Below are 20,911 nucleotides of genomic sequence, written 5' to 3'. Positions count from 1 at the left end.
AGACAGTATGTATCAGTGTAGTGAAATTTAACTATTTATTTACATTTCAACTGAACCTGAATGCCATTGCTAATGACCTTGCGCCCAACACATACCAATACACAACAGAGTAACAAACGACTTCTTCAATGTACATAACAGGCAAAGTAAATAATGACGGTCTATTCTCATTTTCAAAAAAGTTAGAGCCACAAAACATTTTTGTGTGGGGAAAACCTTGACAGTTACAGAAAAATATTACTTGACTTTTTTCTTCATTTATTTATGCTCTACCACCAATATTTATTTTTGTTAGTTTATATCATTTATACCCTGTATGTATAGCACAAACGATTGAATGATACGAGATCTGATCAGAAAGTTTCAAGACAATTTTAATATAAAAACAATGTAGATACTTACAGGATAACTGGTGCTTATCTCTTTCAAAGTACTCTCCCCTGGTGTAATAGGTCTGTCAGCTTATCTGCCACATTTCAAAGCACCTTTGGAAGTCACTTTCCTGAAGACTGTTTAGTTCCCTGTCGCATTGTCTGTAATGGTAGGAATGTCATCGAACCTATTTGTTTGAGTTTCATTTTAATCGGGAAAATAAGAAAAAGTCTGTAGGAACCAAATCTGTGAATAGGGAGGATGGGATAATGCAGGCATTTTTTTCAGGCAGATATTCTTAGATGGAGAACACACCAGGGGCGATTTCTTAGGGCATGCTATGCTTGCTGCGCAAGCCCAGTATTTTCGTAGAATGTGTATTTCTCAAAATGGGATTACGTACATTAAAATTTATTTTGATTTTTGCAATACTGTATAGTCGTAATACCATCTGCAGGTTGCACACCACGAGTATCGCAATGCTTGCTCGTTTCTCGGAGCTACAGGAAAGACGTAGAAACAGCGAGAATATGATGCGTGTGCAAGTGCCTTCCTCCTTAGTCCGTCCTAGGCGCACATGCTTCTGTTATGTGTTGTTTGAAGCTCTGGTCCGAGAGCTACACCAACGACTATTTAACGTTACACAGACCAGTATTGACAGCGGGAATGTGCTGTGATTTGCGAGTGCAATGTAATTGTATGAGCGGAATGCATGTGTTAGCTGCTGCATGTATTATTAATTCTTAAACATTAATTTGAAGTATTGCAATGAGTTCGGAATTCTGTGTCATTGAAACCCCATTATTAAATCCATTTTCCCGAAGGACTATTCAAGAGAAGACAGACATTATAGAGAATATGTGCGCTCGTTCAGAACAGCTCAATACAACAATGTGCATTGGTTGGCAGGGTCGAAAAAACTAAATAAACTGTTTTGTTGGCCATGTTTGTTATATTATATCGAACTTCTACATCTGATAAGCGAATATGATCCATGACTCATAATGATTTCATAATTATAAAATAAATTATTTATGTGCGTCATTATTTTTATTAATTATGAATTATTATATCCTTCCATCTTCCCCTATGAATAAAAGAGCAAGCTTAACTTTTGTGACTAGCATTCGCCCCTGGAACACACAGTGGGCTGGTGCAGTGTCATGGTGGAGAATTCAACTCTGATTTTGAAACAGTTTGGGATGCTTTCTTCCCACCTTCTCGCACAAACATATTAAAAGATCTTTGTAGAAGTATTGGTTAATTGTTTGGCCCCTGGGAACAGATTTATAGTGTACCACACCTCTACTGCCAAAGAAAACAATCAGCATTGTTTTGACATTTGACTTCACTTGTTCGAGGAGAATTTGTGACTTCCATTGTGAGGATTGAGCCTTTGTTTCTGGATCAGTTTTGGTTCCCGCAGACTTTTTCTTGGGCGTAGGTTCGATGACATTCCTACCATTAAAGGGAATGCAACAAGGGGACTAAACAGTCTCCAGGAAAGTCCCTTCCAAAGATGCTTTGAAATGTGGCAAGGACACTGGTATACCTGTATTTGATCATGGGCAGTGGCGGCTCGTGATAAAATATTATATGTGTTCACAATTTTGTGTTCCAAAATCGAAGAGAATTTGAAATCGTACGTTTAGCCTCATATAAAATGCCATGATTCCAATGTTTCACTATCTAAAAAACCGTATATAAATTCAAAAGAACGTATAATAATTATAATAATTATAATAATAATAATAATAATAATAATAATAATAATAATGATGAAACCTAGTCTTTTTATTTCCAATTTTTCCTGGTAAGCCAGTTTACCCAGTTCTTTACTGTTCCAAATTACTTGAACAGAGTTCATTGTTTACGTTTGTTAAAAATGAATACATACCACAGTGCCATTATTTACAAAAGCGTGTATTCAGTAATATATTTTGATTCACAACACACTGATACATTATAGCCTATACCAGTACTGTAATCCCATTCGCATACATGCCAGTAAATATTATTCTTAAATATTATACACCAACATACAGATACTTAAATTCATACCACCACCACATTCAGCCAGCACGTCTTTGAAAACCAAACTATGCTATTATGCTGACATTGAAGTATAGTAATTCACAAACTGCACTCTCGTAGCAGCACTGTACACACATCCACATAAAGTAAATGTTCCGACAGTGAGATGCTGACACCTACATGCTAGAATACAGACTATTAAATTTCATCCTTGAGATATAGCATGTAAACGATAGGCATCGATGCACCTGACATCTGTAGGATAGATTCACTGTTCACTTAACACTTTGTGCTCTTGACGAGTCATAAGCGGCGAGCGAAAGACAATTTTCTCCCGCGCATGCGTGAAATTCCTGTAACCCTCTTGAAAAGAACACAGCTTGTACATGAACGGATGTTGTCAAGTTTACATAAGTTTATGCAAGATGTGGGAAGTTTAAAATACTCGATTCTGATATTATACATTCCCACTACCTACGTCAGTACGGCATTAAATAATAAAACTAGTCGTGCATTAATGGAAACAAGATGTTCACGTGCTCTTATTGACGCACCGCCACTGATCATGGAGAGAATACTTTGAAGGAGAGTTTCCTGTAAGTATCGCCATTGTTTTTATATTAAAACTGTCCTGAAACTTTTTAATAAGACCTCTTATTTTACCTACCAAAAAAAAAAAAAAAAAAAACCAATGTAATTTTATGTGAACAAAAAAAAATCTTAGATTGCGGTATAAGAATTTAGTTAATTTCGGTGTTATTTCGTACAAGAAAACATAAATTCGTTGTTATTTCGCATTTTAAAAATATAACTCTTCGACCCTCGTCATGCAAAATACGTTCCTGAATATTCCTAGATACAGAATGCACTGTGTTTCTCCCCACTCATGAGTGGAGCTTAAAAGTTCAGTTTATTCCATCCAATTTATAGTGACAGTATTTTAATACTGCACAGCATACTGTCTTCCTTGAGTGTTTGTTTCACAAAACATAGTGGAAGTTTTTGAGCATGAGAGATAAAAATGAAAATTAGCTAAACTGATTCGCGTGTTGTTGTTATCTCAACTTCACAATTGCCTGTTTTACTCTCTCATGTCTTTCGGATGGTTTTTGTAAGTCTCTTTGCTATTTCATTCCTGAAGTGTGCCTTTTAAAACTGCTTTTCAATTAATTTAATTCACTTCACTATGCTGTGAGATTGTATATAAATATGTTGATTAAGATTACTTTATTTTTGTTTTGAAAATTGCATATTTGTATATTGCGATTACTGGTTGTAATGAGGATTGTCTTCATTTGTACCATAATGATCTTGAACTGAATGTAACTTTCTTTTGCAGATTATTCGTGTGCCCTGCAGAAGGATATTCTAGTCCATGGAAGACTGTATGTCTCGCAAAACTACCTCTGTTTTTATGCCAATATCTTTCGATGGGAAACTTCAGTAAGTCAGCTATTTTCAAGATTGAGCATGGTGACTTAAAATCTTACGAAATATTTTTTATTTATTCTTCTGTAATTTTGTAAGGACCATTTCAGAATACAGCTAAGTATCATTGTCATCTCCATTGATCAATTGGTTATCTAAGTTTCACAGTGGTCTCTGGTAATGGCATTTTACGATTAGGCCTAATAATAATTTACATTGTGGCCTCTTTGAAAAGGCGGTGTCATGTTGTAGATTTTTTTTTTTCTAAAAAAAATGTGTCCCCTTTTATTCAGTATGCTCCATTGCAGTAATGCAATACTACACACATTTGTTGCTACACTGTTTTTACATTCTGTCGGAACTTAAAACAAAAACTAATAGTAAACTATTTACAATATTTACAAGGATGTAAAGTCTGTTGACTGAATAGAGTTTATGAATTATTTAAAATTATTAATACTAATATTTTAACTGGAGTAGTATTTTCACTATATACAATATAATACACTGCCGTGAAGTCTATTGACTTAATAAAAGTGGTGAATCGCTTATAATTATTTTAACATAACTAACTACTACTACTACTACTACTACTACTACTACTACTACTACTACTACTACTACTACTACTACTACTACTACTACTACTAAATACTAATACTAATCTTAAGTAGAGTAGTTTTTTTAACTATTTACAATATTTACAGTGATGTGAAATCTCTTGGCTGAACAAAGTTTCTGAATTCCGTATAGTGTTTTAACAGTAGTTTCTCATGTGACACGGCCATCTATCTTGATTTCTATATATTCCCTTTTTCAGTATATCCCTTTGTTTATTCAATTTGACACACGAGTATATTAGGTGATCTACTGTTTGTGTATCTTGAAGTTGAGTCGTCTTTGATCCCGAAACGGTGCAGGTATGCCTTGGTTTTTCCATGGCCTGAGATCATGGCAGTTACTTCTGCTGTCAGCGTGATATTTTGTTTCATCCTCTGACGTACAGACGGGAAGAACTTCGTACATATAGCTCCTTTAAGAGTGTTTTTCCAGTCGTTCTCCCATTCGTTGAACCCTTCTTCTTCTATTTCCGTTACAGTTGTGGTCTTAGGTTCCCTGTTGTATGCCACTTCAAGGCCATCTTCCGTTGCTGCCTCTTTTGCTGTTTTGTCCGCGAGTTCATTGCCCTCTACTCCTACATTAGCCTTGACCCATCCGAAGTGTTGTAGATATATAACTTATGAACAAAAGTTATTCAGGTGAAATTATTGGCCATTCTTTCCTCTGTTAGAATTCAACTCTTTTAGGCCTAGTCGTTTAAAAGTCATTGACTATAGGTTATGTATAACTGAATATTAGTAAATAAAATTAGTTTATAGATATATATATATATATATATTCATATATAATAATAGGTAATTCTAGGTTTGTTCCTACATAATATATTGTATACTGTAAAATTAACTTACAAAATTGAGTACCGGGTCTTTCCCGGGGGTAAAAGGCGGTCAGAGCGTGGTGCCGACCACACCACCTCATTCTAGTGCCGAGGTCATGGATGGAAAGCATGGGGTTCTACCTCCATGCCCCCCAAGTGCCTTCATGGCATGTGATGGGGATACCTTTACCTTTACATGTAAACTGCGTTTAGTACTAACTGATACTTGCAGTAAAATATGTGGCAACATCGTGAAACATGAATGAAATTCGTGAGTAAAGCTAGCTGATTTTCAACTGTTTCGCCAATGACTAAGAAAACATAATCATCACCGTCTTTTGGATATGTGTTAGTAAAATGTATGGCAACATCGCGAAACATGAATGAAATTCGTCTGTAAAGCTAGTTGATTTTTCAACTGTTTAGCCAATGGCAAAGGAAACCTAATCATCACCGCCTTCTGGATATGTGTTAGTAAAATGTGTGTGAACGTCGCGAAACATGAATGAAATTCGTGTGTATATCTAGAACCAGTTGATTTTCAACTGTTTCGCCAATGGCAAAGAAAACATAATCATCACCATCTTCTGGATATGTGTTAGTAAAATGTGTGTCAACGTCGTGAAACGTGAATGAAATTCGTGTGTATATGTGGAACCAGTTGATTTTCAACTGTTTCACCAGTGAGATAAAAACATAATCGCATCTTCTGGATATGTGCCTGAATACATGTGAGGGGTATCATGAACATTGGATTCAGAGCATGATTTCGTTTATGGAAAAGCCGTAGCTGTAGAAAAAGTGGTCACATTGTCTAATTTTATGGTATTAGAACATACTTACTTACTTACAAATGGCTTTTAAGGAACCTGAAGGTTCATTGCCGCCCTTACATAAGCCCGCCATCGGTCCCTATCCTGTGCAAGATTAATCCAGTCTCTATTATCATATTCCACTATACATTACAACTATAATCTTGAAATTTATTTCTGCACAAGAATTTTAGTTGCAGAGCAGTATTATTGTGATGTTGATGATTACGTGAATGAATTTCTGACCAATTGGCCACAATTCCAGCAACTTTCTCGACGAAACCTTACCAGAATATATTGTTAACAGATAGATTGAATATTTTCTTGTTCACATGAAAAAATAATAGATGTTTTTAAAAACGCACATAATTAAAACAATTAAAATACTAAGTGGAAACCTCAGACATATTCGAAAGTACCACAAATTCTTAGATCAGGTTAAGTTGACAAACAAACCTGTGACATCATGAATGTAGAAGCAAGTGCCAGAAGCTCCCATTCAAAATTGAACTTTTCCATGTACACTGACGTTCAAAGACATCTGACCTATGACTTTATGATCGTGTAAGCAACCTTTCTAACCACGGGATAAGTCAGAATCAAAGATATAACAAACTGACAAATTTTGAAATAGTTCTGCTAGTTCTCAATAGGTGACAGGATTATTGTGGTGATTAAAAAAGTGTCAGGGAAAATGATTATGTAAATTAATCATAAATTATTCTGTAATTGACTATCATCCGTTTGCAGGTAAACTCAGTGATGTTTTACAATCAGCAGAGGTGGATGATATATTGAATTCTATAATGCTGGTATATTTATTTACAATTTGCAACCCTGACTATTATCTTCGCCATCTATTCATTGAAGTAATAACTAAAGAAGCCACACTTACACCAACAAATTATCAACCACTATCATGTAGTGGCGGTCAGATATCTTTGAACGTCAGTGTAGACGTCATTAATATTTCAGAAGAAGAGATACGTGCACTAGGGTTTAGAGTTATGATATGGCATTTAACATTAAATCATATTTTTTACCCATTTACCAGGTTTCATAAATCCTCTCCCTTTATCTCTTATCAGGTGTCTTTGAGGTGGAAAGACGTCACTGCAATAACCAAAGAGAAAACGGCTTTAGTTATACCGAATGCAATTCTGGTGTGTACAGAAGGTGAAAAACTTTTCTTTACTTCGTTTGGTGCACGAGATAAGACATATCTTATGCTGTTTCGAGTATGGCAAAATGCACTTATGGATCAAGTGAGTAACCTCTCATTCTCTTATTTATTATTATTATTATTATTATTATTATTATTATTATTATTATTATTATTTATTTATTATTTTTTTTTTTAAGTATATTTGTTACAGATGAAATTAATACTTCAAACTTACACACACACTCAAACTTATATATAATGGTCATTCTTTGTAAGTTATATTTCCTTGTTGCTTATACATTTAATTTTCGTCGTGATCATCATAATCATATACAGGGTTAGTTAAAAGTTCTGCACCACCTAAATAACTTTTGAAGCATGTGGTTCAATGACATGAAACTTGGTATGTGGGGATAACTATATACTAAGAACTCAATAATGGTATTACCGAGTTTTTTCTACTTCCGGTTTAACCGGAAGTAACTCCAACTCTCTTATTTTAAATGGGACACCCTATAATATATTTTTTTATTTTTGAATAAAGCTCATTAAGAGCTTTTCAAAACTTACCCACACTGTACAAATTCAGTGTTGCTAAATAAAAATGGAAGTGGTGCAAGATATTCCTAAAGCCTGGTTAAATCATTCCTTAAATGGTTTCTATGATCGAGTGACACATTTTAAAGCAGCTGAGGGCTACCAATTTGAGCACATAATTTAGAAGGTGGGCTAGCTTTGTTTTGTTTTTGTTAAGGAAGGAGTATTTTATTATTTTAATATTCGATACACTTTTCTGTTTTCTTGACTTAGCAACACTGAATTTGTACAGAAGTATCGAGTGTGGATACTTTTTGAAAAGCTTTTAATGAGCACTATTCAAAAATAAAAACATATATTTGGTGTTCCATTTAAAATAAGAGAGTTGGAATTACTTCCGGTTAAACCGGAAGTAGAAAAAACTCGGTAATACCATTATTGAGTTCTTAGTATATGAAGAGTCCACTGCAAGAATGATGGATGTCACTTTCTTGTCGAAAATGAACCAAGACTGTCAATGCATAGCTTAAGACATATAGAATGTACATACAGAGTTATATGGCATTACTGTCATTGCAAGTTATCTTGAACCTTACATCCCCTAAGTCTGTCTTTGGAACTGCTCGGTACGGCGTGTACTCATCAACGTAACGGCACGGCAAGGATGCCCCTCCCTCGGGTAACGTGACTCTTTTCAGAAAACGTTGGTTCTTTTACCTTACGGCTCTCTACTGTAAAAGAACTTGGTTCAATACAGACATCATCTTCTCTTGATACTCCGGTTTTGAGAGGAGAACATAGTTTCGTAGCAAGCTTTAATTAACCTGTAATGAGTAAGTATTTAAATATAATCGTGTGTACACTCCTCTCTCATCCGGGCTGGGGACCGGCAATGGAGGAGTTACTACAGCTACTTCTGTACATTATATAGGCCTGCATGACTTACACCTTCAGCTAATATGTACATATTCTTATAACAATATTTTACAGGCTTATTATTTGAATTTACATTAATTTACAATTATACACAATCCATATCCCTATCATTGCTGCCATCATCGCTTGTTCCAAAATTAATTATTTCGTCAATGGCATCATCCATTCCGAATTATCTTCTTAATCGTAGACTATGTACTACTTTCTGAACACGATAGAATTCTTCGATTGTATCCCGAATAACATGTTGATCGAAGTCGTCCACTTCAACTTTACACAAGTCTAATTCTGGAATGAAATAATATGTTTAGTAGAACTATAAGAAAATAATAACTTACAATAGTAATTCATTATGTCGTTCACAGTACACACACTATTGTACATAACTATTATAGCAATAATTTCTAAACATTACATAACTATTCTTTCCCGAGTAGTGTGAGGTTCATTCGGTTGTAATTCAATATTATTCTTAATTCTCTTCACGGAACTAATACTTTTGCCAGAGTATTTAGCCGCTCTCTCATATTCCTTAGCAAGAGGTTCCAGCAAATATTTGTTTAATTTTTCCTCCTCGCAACGCTTAATTTTATTATATTTGCGATAATTTCTCTTTCTCGGCTATGGATAACAGCGTTACTTTTTCTCCGCGGTGGTGTGATTTCACCATAATTCCTACCCTGTGGTTGCTGCTCCATGGTAACACTACTGGTACGCAGTGAAGGAAATAGCTCTATGTTTCTTGACAAGAGATTATGCTGCGGAGCATGCGCAAACAACTCAGTTGGCTCCACCCGCGTTACGCGCTTCCTTCCCTCTGCCCCTCTGTCCCTGCTCAGAAGGTTCAAGATAACTTGCAATAACAATAACACTGATAGTCATTGTCCAGTAATGATCGGAAAATCACAGTTAAGCTTTGAGCGCTAAACATTTCAAACTTTCAATTGCTTCTCCTGCAAAATGTATTCCAAATGACATCCATCATTCTTGCAGTGGACACTTCATATGGTTATCCCCACATACCAAGTTTCATGTCATTGAACCACATGCTTCAAAAGTTATTTGGATGTTGCGGGACTTTTAACTAACCCTGTATAAACACCTGTTAACAGTTATGCATTGTTTGCAAACAATTACTCTTCCAAAGTTCATCTTCCCAGATTTTATTTTTTTCAGTTACTTTTTAATTTCTGCTCGTATAACTTACGCCTTCTGTCAAAAGCAGTCATGATTTTCGTAATGCTATTTTTCTCTGTTCAATTCTTAAGCTTCTTTGTAAATCTTTTCTTTATTCCAGCCTTCTGCGTGCTCAAACTATTGTAATATTTTGTGTTGTATTGATGGTGGTAATGGCCTTACTTTTACTTTTCTCACTGACCTGTCTAATTATACTTCCTCTAAATTTATATTTTTCCCTCAAAAATCTTATTTCGGTGACTTACTCTCTGCTGTAATTCCATGCTAAATAGTCCTTATGCAGTTCCAGTTCTTGTGTTTGACTGTAGCTTACTTCCTAAATCTATATATATAATTTGAACTGGTAATGGAAATTACGGGAAAACGGCTGAACGGATTTTAATAAATGGCCCCTCATTTTGAAGCTTGGAACCCAAAGTTTTTCGGAAAAGTGGTAGTTTTCAGTGAAATGTCAATTTTCCTACATAATTTTCCTATTTTCCAAAATCCATCTGTTGTCAGTTTTGAGAACTAATTTTATCGAATCACGGCCGACTTGATTGAATTTCAGAACAAAACACACACTACAATATAAACAACAGGTTATTACACGAAGGCCATGACCTGCAGGATTGCCGACATATTTAGAGCTCAATTCAATTTTTATTAAAAACTGATTCTGTAGTGTATAATAATTTTCTGAGTACAGCTGTGTATTGGATATTCAAATCTACGAAACTTGAGGTGGTTTGAAGACATTATTATCATTAGAAATTAAATATTATTATAGTTAATATCATGATGCATCTATTTTTCATTAATTGTACATAATATTGATGCTGTATTGATGACATGAAAGTGAAACGTTTTGAGGTTATGTAAGTAAATGTAGAGAATATCTTAATTTAGATCTTCATTTCTATAATTTACTGAGTGGCTGCTATATATAACTACAAAACTTAAGTAAGATAACAATATTGTTATTAAAAATCAAATATTTTTATACTTATTAGCCCAGTGGGGTTGGGTCTTTTTCATATACTTAATGGCGGTGTGGTGTAGATATTGATATGTGTCATTGTCTTCAGTATTGGCTCGAGAGAGCGCAAAAATTACAGTTCCTAAGGAAAGATCAAAAGGTATTACTTACTGATAAAATAAGAGGCCTAGAAAATGTTGTAGTCTCCAGATCATTTCAGCAAGATCTCTTAGTAGGATAAAATGATTTTACGCTCTACATTTCAAGTTCTACGTGCAGCAGCTATACGAAAATGCTATTGTTCGAAAGCTTAGCAAACCTGACATTTTTTTAACTTTCGCCTACAATCCACAATGACCTGAAATAGCTACTGCTATCGTCCTGACATTGATACTTGCGTTTTCGCGTTGAAACTCAAAAACTGAAGTTGGATAGGTCCAAGAGAAAGTATTTGGCCTAAAAAAAAATCCATTCAGAGGGAGTATGTTTCATTATTATGGAAGCAAATAACTATCAAAAAGACAAGTATTCTTCATTGAAAATAAATCTGAAAAATTTTTATTTGAACGTCTAACGAACTTAGTTTGCAGCAGCATTTGCTGCACAAGCCACTAGTATTTATTTATTCTAATGACTTGTAATCTGCATCTAAATATTCAGATATTGGTTCCAAATTAACTTCTTTACAGGGCATGAAATTATCTGATTTCTATTTACTTTCGTAATAGTGCTCTAATCTGTGAGTTAATTTTCGTTTCACAGTACTATTTGCGTGTTACATTTGTCTTATAAATAATTATTTATTTTTATTATTGTTCTTTGCTAAAAAGTAAGTTCTAAAAGTAAACTGCTGTGCCATTAAGCTAAATCACGTGTAATATCAGCCAAAGTCAGCATCCTTTTTCACCATTTGTTTTCTAGATTTTGGTTCACATTATTATGCGAGTGTTTTGAGGCTATGCCGAATGTAAAATTGCTTGCAGTAATCTGATTTTTAATGCAAAATACTTCATCACCAGTTGTCCACGAAGTGCTAGTGAAATTCAGGTTAAAAAATATATTTTCCAGCAAATTTCGTTTTGGTATAAACAGTTTCAAGAGGGGTGCACACTCTCTTTTTCTAAAGTTGAAAAACAGCTGTCAGAAAAACGTTTTGTGTGTGATAAAAGCTTGACAAATTAAGCAGTTGGACGCGAACATTTGCACAAAATGTGTTTCGAAATTGGCGTTAATATGACTTGAATGTTTGAGCTTGTTTAGAGACCACGTGGAGAGTAAGAAAGAAATCAGATTCATTTTGATATGCATATTCCTTAGTAAGAATAAAAAATTGCAGTTTTTTTAATGTTTATTCAGAAACTGTGTTCATATATTGAATAGTATAGACTGTATAGATTTCGAAACTGTTGTGTTTTAAAGTTGTAGTAAGAGATCACACTTTATCGTAATTACTCATTCAGGAAGTGGTCTGAGTGGCATTGAAAGGAAGTAAGAGTCTCAAGGTTGGTTCAGTGACAGTGCGTCTTGTGTAAGGAGAACTGGTTTTTTTTTTTTTTTGCTTCCAGTGAACCATAACAAACAAAATATTTCACTGTTACACACTTAACTGTAGCAGTTTGCTTATGCTTTTGTTGCTGTCGTGGAAATAACTGTTACAATGTTGTTGTTAACAGCAAATGTCAATGCAAGAAATGTGGCAGTGGGTTCACACCTGCTATGGAGATGAATTAGGTCTGACAAGTGATGATGAAGATTACATTCCACCAGTTGCTGAAGACGACAAACTTTCTACATTAAGTGTGAGGCTGTCTGTAGACTCCTTCTCTGAGGTATGTGTGAGAAAGAGAATGGCATATCTAACAAACATACTGTACTATTGCTTCATATCAAAAGTAGTACTTTGAAGAACAGAACTAAATAAAATAGAATTGTAAATAAAAAGTTATGTTGTATTATTTTACACTAACATTGATAACTGTACGATTATTTCTACTATTTATGATTATTATGCATCACCATATTCATGATTACTTGAAAAAAAATGTATTGGTGAAATCAGAGACATTCAATTTATTTATTTATTTATCATTAATACATCAGTTTATTTATTCATCGTTTAGTTATTTGTTTATTCATTCGTTTATTTATTTATTCATGTGATTATTTACTTATTATTCATTTGCCTATTTACTTAATTAGGCTATTTGATTTTTTTTTTTTCCCTTTTATTTATGTATTATGGAGCCAATGGAAATATTTCTTGTTTCGAGATCTTAAAAAGAGGGTATGTTTTAAATGTGACCTTTCTAATCTAGGTTTGTAAATACAGTAAAACTTCTGTTATATATTTCTCACTTATATATTTTTCGCACTAAATTTTTTTTTTCTGTATTCCTAGTGAAGTTCATATGTTAACTTATTTCGGTTACACGTTTTTCGTTTATACTTTTTTTATACTTGTACAATTGTATTTTAAATTCTGGGCAATAACGAAATGATATTCATGCGTTTTAAATCAATTTTGTTTGGAATTACGTTTGCCTTGAAAATGTAAGAACGTTATAAGTCTAGACATCGGATTTTTAGGCACTAAAAATTGCAGTTTTAGGCGCCTAAAATAAGCTCAAAATTTGTAAAATTAGGCTCTATTTTAATGAAAATAGGCATTTTAGGCACATCAAGGTATCATACTTATTTCTTTCACTTAAATTTTTAGTTATACACTAAAATACGCACAAAAAAGTATGTTTAAACATTAAAAAAGAATACTATATTATATTTATAAACAGAGCTGCACAAATTTAATATATTGAAACTAATAAAATAATGATTATTGATATCAAGATTACTCATTTTAAGTTATTGAAATTCAGTTCCATGCTCAGACTTTATTATAATTATCTGCACAGTACACCACCAGAATTTTTTCTAAATTCTCCACAGTTAACCTTTGCCTTTTGTCACTGAGAATCATTTTGAAAGCAGAAAAACTTCTTTCAACCGAAACTGATGTGAGAGGCGCAAATTTTAAATTAGGTACAATAGAAACATCAATTCTTACTGGAACATTTACACTTTCCCCCGATATCACTCTTGATACTTTTTCCAACAATGAAAATCCTACATTCTTATTTAATACGTTGTCCCACTTATTTTTAACTTTTTTCCCAGTTTCGCCCAAAGCAGAATGTATGTTCACTTGAGCTTCCTTTGCTATTGCTATTTGGCTACAAAGAGATTGTTTTTCACGTTCTAATTGTTCAATGCTTGCAGGTATGAAAGAAAAGTTTGATGTTATGTAGGCAATATCGTTTTTCACTCGTGAGTCATTCAGACAATCTTTCATTGCTTTCACACACGCTGCACTATCAGTTTCAGGTAATTTATCAATAACTGTGACCACTTCTTTAAAATACTTAGAATAATACACCACTGACTGAATCCAGGTTCCCCATCGTGTAACAACCGGCTGAGGTGGGAGTGGGCTATCTAGAAAGTTCTCTCTGAATATTGAAATCCTGGTTGGGGCATTACAAAAATATTTTTTTGTGTTAGAAATAAACGAATTGACAAGAGGAAATTCATTCCGGATTGTTTCAGAAACCCTGTGAAGGCCATGTGCTAGACACGTTACATGCATGAGCTTAGGATAAAATGTTTTAAGAAGTGGAGCTGCAGCAACCATGTATGAGGCAGCATCAGTACAAAACAACAGAACTTTAGAATCGTCTACATTACCTGTGTATAAAGACTGTAGGCCTTTATTTACAAAATAAGCAATGGCTTGGCTATTCACTTTCGAAAGTTCCTTAACACATACGAGGTGTGGAATCGAAGGTCCATCAGGACTAAGTTTTCCTACTGCCATATTTGCTATATACCTATTCATAGGATCTGAGGTTTCATCCACAGAGACCCATATGTAAGAATTACCTATATCCTCCCGAATGGAAGCTAAAGTTTCATTGTATATTCTGTGTAAGTAATTTTTTCTTAGGGTCGACTCAGATGGGATATTTTGTTTGCAGTATTTTTGTAAAAACTGTCTTAAAACCGGATTTTCAATTGCATTCCAGGGAATGTTAGCAGCAACAAACGCTCTGGTTAAATCAGCATAGAAATTGCTGCTGAGATTGGATGAAGTAGGCTATGTTAGTAAAGTTTGTTGCAGTTGATTTTTCTGCTGAGCTTTAGCCTTATGAGCCGCTCCTTGCACATGCTGCTTTAGGTGGCACTTCTTTACTTGCGAAATCTAAAAATGTAAAGTAAACTGAATTAAAATAAAATCCTAATTGTTGTATTGCCGTATTTCTATCACAAAGTTAGTGGGTTCGAACAATCAAAATTTTAATGACCTGCAAATACTTTAACTATCGGAATTTAAAAGGTTAAAGTGTAGTGGTCTTAAAAAGAATTATACCTCAGGATAGCTCAGTCAATGTATAAATATTATAGGCCTACTCATTAAAATTAATAGAATTTATATATTTCAACTATTGTTACATACCTGTTTGCTACAAATCTTGCAGAATATTATTTTTCCATCATAAGTGAATTCTGAATATTCTGCTAGCCATTGTCGGATCAATGTAGATTTTGCACTTACATTTTTCGGCATTATCGCGTTAAACTTCACAGGAAAACGTCCTACCGCTCAAAACTTCTCAACACAAATAAGGTGAGGGAAAGAGCAACTGTTAACGAGCATTCAAATGAACCGTTGTTATTGAGATTCAATTGGACAAAAATACAAAGTTCCACTTATTGTTGCATTTGCTGGTAGTGTTAACACTAGGAGGGCCATTCTTTTAAATATTTTGTAACGGTTTACCCTACTAATTCGCAGTTTTACGACTTCTCATAAATATTTCAAAAACACTCTTTCTCCAAAAATTGTGATTTTATGACACTCTGAAGGGCAGTACAGCTAATCGGTTTCAGACCGAAAACAGTCATTTTTATAGTATAGTATATCTCTGAATCGGTAGCAGCACATGTTGTGATTGTTGCCTGCTTCAAAACTAAGGTTGGTTCTTTGTTGGCATTTGTGCCTCCAAACATGTTAAATTCGGTGAAATCTATTGCGAGTGTCGTGAGATTCAAAACATTTTGTTTCCTTTATCAATGGTTTCATGGCCGGTGTGAAGCAAACTTTCCACTTTTTAAATGCCTTAAATTTCGCAGTGAATGCATGTATAAATTATAAAAAGTAAGAGTAAAATGCGAAACTTTACAGTGAGTTAGGCATTTTTAGGCGAATATTAACAAATTAGGCTCTAATAACCGTTTTAGGGCATTTTAGGGCACTATAAAACTCTTTGAATACCTTTCAATTTCCATGAAACACAAATATTAATAATTATTTTTACTTTTCTCCTAAAGAAACAAAATAGGCATTTGCCCTAGAATCCGATGTCTGGTTATAACACACCATGATGTAAATGAACAAATTATAGAAGAGTTATCAAAATTTGAGGGCATGGTTTATTCCTTAGAAGCAAGCAGTTCAAAATAACTTTTTTTTTTTTAATAATCACGTGTTATTAAATGAAGTTCACACCGAAAGTACAAGTCATTGTCATAAAATTTTCTGGATTGGAGTTTCAAATGTAATATATCAGCCGGTTTTAACTCTAAGCAGCTACGATTTTATACAAATAATCTTCCATTCTTCAAGAATATGTGCTATAAATTTGAGTACTGTATTATAGACTCAAAGATGGCTTAAATTTTATTTTTTACTAATGGTGGGTACTTCACTGTTCGTCATTCACCCATATGAAGCCAGTTGTGTAGACCAGTTTACTGACAGTCATTGCCCAGGGTGCGCCATAGGAGACTGGTCTACGCTACATCCTCACCAGCTGATGAAGATGATTTATTGGGATGCCACAGGGAAACCAGAGTTCCCGAAGAAAACTCCCTTGTTACTTGGGCCATGGGTTTGTCTAACACAAATGATGAATTAGTGGTACGCTAGCAATCGAACCTGGGTCCACAGGATTATAAGTCAGCTGTCTTGCCACTAGATCACCCTGGTGGCAGATGGTTTAACTGTGAAGTTATAAATTTCTCTTGTGAATATTTTACAAAATTGGCTTAATCCATTCTTCTCATACATTCAGATGTTATTAAATGCTGTTTTAGTTATATGTTTTTCTCATTTATGCATTTTTTTTCTTCAGACCTCCATAAAAACGTATACATGAAGTTTTGCTGTATTGACTGTTTTCAAAATGCGTACGGTCTATTCCATATGAAATCAATCAGTAAAAAACCTCGCATTTTTTAATACTCTAATTTTTTCCCTATTTATACAAGGTGCTGAGGACAGTGCAATTTCAAAAATATACTATCGAAAGTCAAATGGTTTTCGTACTATTGAGCGACAAATTTAGTGTATTTTATAAAAACAAGCCTCTTTCAGCGCTCAGAACTCTGGAACCATTTACTGCAGAACATTGAACGAGAGCTTATTTTGAAGCTGACATTTGGTAGGTTATGTTAAGAAGTAATCCTTATTTTTATTGTATACAGAGAGACAGATAATCTGATTTTTCTTACTTTTAGGCTTTCTGCCAGTTTGTAAAAATGTAAAAAATATTGAGAAAAAACTTTGCATTATTAAGAAGGATTCGGCATTGTTTGCTTAGTGGCTCGGAAATAAGTTTCGAGGGTATTAAATAGATTATTTTCACACGCCTGGACTTGAACGGCGCAGTACCGCACGGACAGGCCGAGAGATGAAGATAAGCGAGCGTTGGGCGTCATTTTACTCCTGTGTTTATGAAAACTTGTGATAAAGCTAGCCCAGCTATGTGCTACTAGACGAAACATCACGTGTTTGTCTCCTGGCTTTGCTTGTCTCCACTAGCTCCCGTCTCACAGTCAGCTGGTTTGTTCACGCACGTACTATTTATTTTCTTTATTTGATATTTTCAGTACTTTCTTATCAACATACCATCATTAAAAAATATGTGTTTGTTTGTACTTTCAATGCGGAATCTAACTATATATTTTAAAAATATTTTTTCCTAGGCAAAGGCGTCTTAATGAGGAAAAATCTAAATTTCTCCATTTCCATAAAAAGTAAGAAAATCTATTTATATGTCAATATAAACTTCAATTTCTCAGCATCAAAATAAACCATGATTTTGGTCATTGGGTGAAAGGGTTTTGGAGCCACAACAGTTTAAAGTTGCTAATTTTATGAAAATACGATAAATTTAAATATTTTTAATTTAAACACTATGAAGTTCTGATGCCTCAAACTTTGCACAAAGCATTGTATCACAGTTGTCAACGGACAGAAAAAGGTCAATTTTCTCTATATTTTGGTCGATTTGAGATGGAATAGCCCGTATGGTGTCGTGATTACTTGTTACGTCATCCCTTAAGACATTTCATTGATGTGTATTCTTCCTCACAGCTTATCTTGCAATAACCTAGACATACTAGTGTAGATGAAGGCTGATGTGATGTTGAAAGTGCTTATCACTTTATCTGTCAATTCTTTGATAAGATATCGAACATTTTTGTTGCCACATAGATACAACTTTGCTCTGATGAAAAGCAGTTATGCGTTCAGTTTTGTGTAATTTATTTAATAACGAAATAGCATTGTGAAAACAAGTTACACATCGTGCATATTTATAAGTCACATTGTTTGTTTATTAGCGTACTGTAATTAGGCTTGTGCACAATGAGGAAATTCTCTGTGCACAGGAGTAGAAGCAGGAGTAGGACTATAAGTATAGACGAAGCAGAATCCACAAAATCTTCTAGTTTTAACCGAAGAACTTTGTCAGTAAGTAAGATAAATGCGTTTGAACTGTTTATTTATTTTCCAGTTAGTGGTTTATTGTCCCAATTGTTTCTTTTGCATAAGGTCTGTGTTCGCTTTCTATTCTTGGGTGTACCCATAGACAAATAGAGAGTCAATTTCAGAATGAGTGTATAAAGGAAAATTCTAACTTCTAGTGCGTTTGTTAGAAATAAAACAGTAATTGAGTGAATCATTATATCTACATGTAACATTTTTAAAAAAAGTATTCGGAATCTAATATTAAAAATTCTTCATATTAATGACAGGAAGGCAGTTTGTGTAAACAGACCTACTTTGAATTAATATAAACTCATCAGACAGAATTTGTGTAATTAAAGTCCCGTCGCTCTAATTTCCGGCAGCCGATCACGTTGCAGGTCGGCTACATTTAAACGTGTGCGTCTTGTGATTCGCTGATGATGTTAAACATTTCCTAAGGCTGGATAAATACTTAATATATAATCGCCCGCCATTTTGGCTCTTTCATTATCGTTCGCAGAAAGTACACTAGGACGTTATTTGCCTCTCAATTATTTGCTGAATTACAGTGCGTTTGATTTATTATCACAGGAGCTATGACATGATAATGTTTAACGGTGTGGCAAATAGATTCCTCGTCTGGTAGCTCGGCAACGAAAGAACAAAAATGGCGAACGATACTACCTACCCAGCCTTTATAGAACCTTGACTTCCTAAGACGTAAGCAAAGAGCAGAAGTCATGCCAGGAATAATAGTGTCGCGACTATACAAACGATGCTGCTACTGCCTACTCCATTAGTTAAGTTACTTGTTTCTTTGTTAGTTCATTTATTTTCGTATTTACTTATTTATTTATTAATTCGTTTATTCATTAATTTATTTATTTGCGGAATACCAATTTAATAGTATATAAAGAAATACACATTTTCAAGTATAAACATTTAGGTGTACAAAAGCACTATTAGAACTTATACAATGTGTAGACTAAAATTAGCATTCTGAATAGATTTGTCATTAGCTGCATTCTAATAACGTGTCATCCATTGAGCTTCAAATATTAATAAGAAATATGAATATGGTGTGAATAATGATATTGCAATTCCATGAGATAGAAGCATTATAAGAATGAATCATGAGAAAATGTCGAAGCATGTGAATCTGATTATAGAAATTCAAAAACATGTTAAACATGAAAAGAAAATCACACTGCTTATTATTCTCTTTGCTGGGAATGAGACATATTCACTGACATTTTTCTCATATTTACAAGCATTGTGGTTTCATAGTAGTCTCTTAAAATATAAAAAAAAGTATACTGTGAAATATAATATGTATAAAGGTATGGTCACACGTCGCTACTTTTGCAGCGCTGCAGTACAAAACACTGTGCAACTCTCGTACTGCGACGTGTGAACAATGGTGCAACCCGAAAAGTAGCGGCTGCCGAACCTGCTGCCCGCTACTTTTCCATGCTGCGCACAACTTAAAAGTAGCGACGTGTGAACAGGGTTCTCAGGGTTGCAGCCGCAGCATTTTTGATATCGGTTTTGTTGAAACTTTTGCTGCGGTTGCAACCAGTGTTACCATCCAAATGTGCCAATGATACTTTTATTGTTTGGATATATTTCAATGTTAAATGTGATGAAAATAAATTATTTGTAACAGTTATTAAATGCACAACACAGTCTGAGCATAATTGGTGACGATATAATTCATTTTTTAAATTTTCCGTAGCGTAGTTCCAAACAGGAGTGTTGCCAACATTGATTACGTGAATATACTGTTGGTTATCATTTAAGTATATAGGCGTTTTTAAAAGCTTTATAGTAAAAATAATGTCAATTTCTGAATACTAGTCACGACAGAAAAGCAAATAATAGATAAGGAAGCTTTCGCATGAGTTTCTTAATAATGCGAACATAACCACAAAATGTATATTGAGAAGTCAACATGGAGATGGGAACCTGCAGCATGACTGCGGCTGCAAAAGTAGCGCCTTGTGTGTGAACAGACTCGCAACCTCCAGTTGCAACTTTTGCAGCACTCGGGTTGCGCAGCACGAAAAGTAGCGTGCAGCGCGCTACTTTTGGCTTACGTGTGAACACGACACGCAACTTTTGCAGCTGCAGTATAAAAGTAGCGCTGCAAAAGTAGCGACGTGTGACCGTACCTTTATTTAGTAGATGTTTATATAAATAGGTACCTACATAAAGTTGAAAACTATAGTTC

The 20,911-nt window shown here is 34.3% G+C and overlaps 1 protein-coding gene across 4 annotated transcripts in view; it reads left to right on the top strand.

The window, feature by feature from the left end:
- The window catches only part of LOC138713900 (protein Aster-B-like), a 90,248-nt gene that overhangs the window by 33,410 nt on the left and 35,927 nt on the right, over positions 1 to 20,911 (top strand). For all 4 annotated transcript variants that reach the window (XM_069846408.1, XM_069846409.1, XM_069846412.1 and 1 more), the window contains 3 exons: positions 3,746 to 3,849; positions 7,173 to 7,349; positions 12,551 to 12,706. In XM_069846408.1, the coding sequence (XP_069702509.1) occupies positions 3,746 to 3,849; positions 7,173 to 7,349; positions 12,551 to 12,706 (437 nt within the window). The remainder of the gene's footprint in view (positions 1 to 3,745; positions 3,850 to 7,172; positions 7,350 to 12,550; positions 12,707 to 20,911) is intronic.

Source organism: Periplaneta americana, chromosome 14, assembly GCF_040183065.1.
Source record: "Periplaneta americana isolate PAMFEO1 chromosome 14, P.americana_PAMFEO1_priV1, whole genome shotgun sequence".
NCBI lineage: Eukaryota > Metazoa > Arthropoda > Insecta > Blattodea > Blattidae > Periplaneta > Periplaneta americana.
The sequence above is the reverse complement of the archived record's forward strand: the minus strand, read 5'-3'. Positions and strand labels throughout refer to the sequence as shown.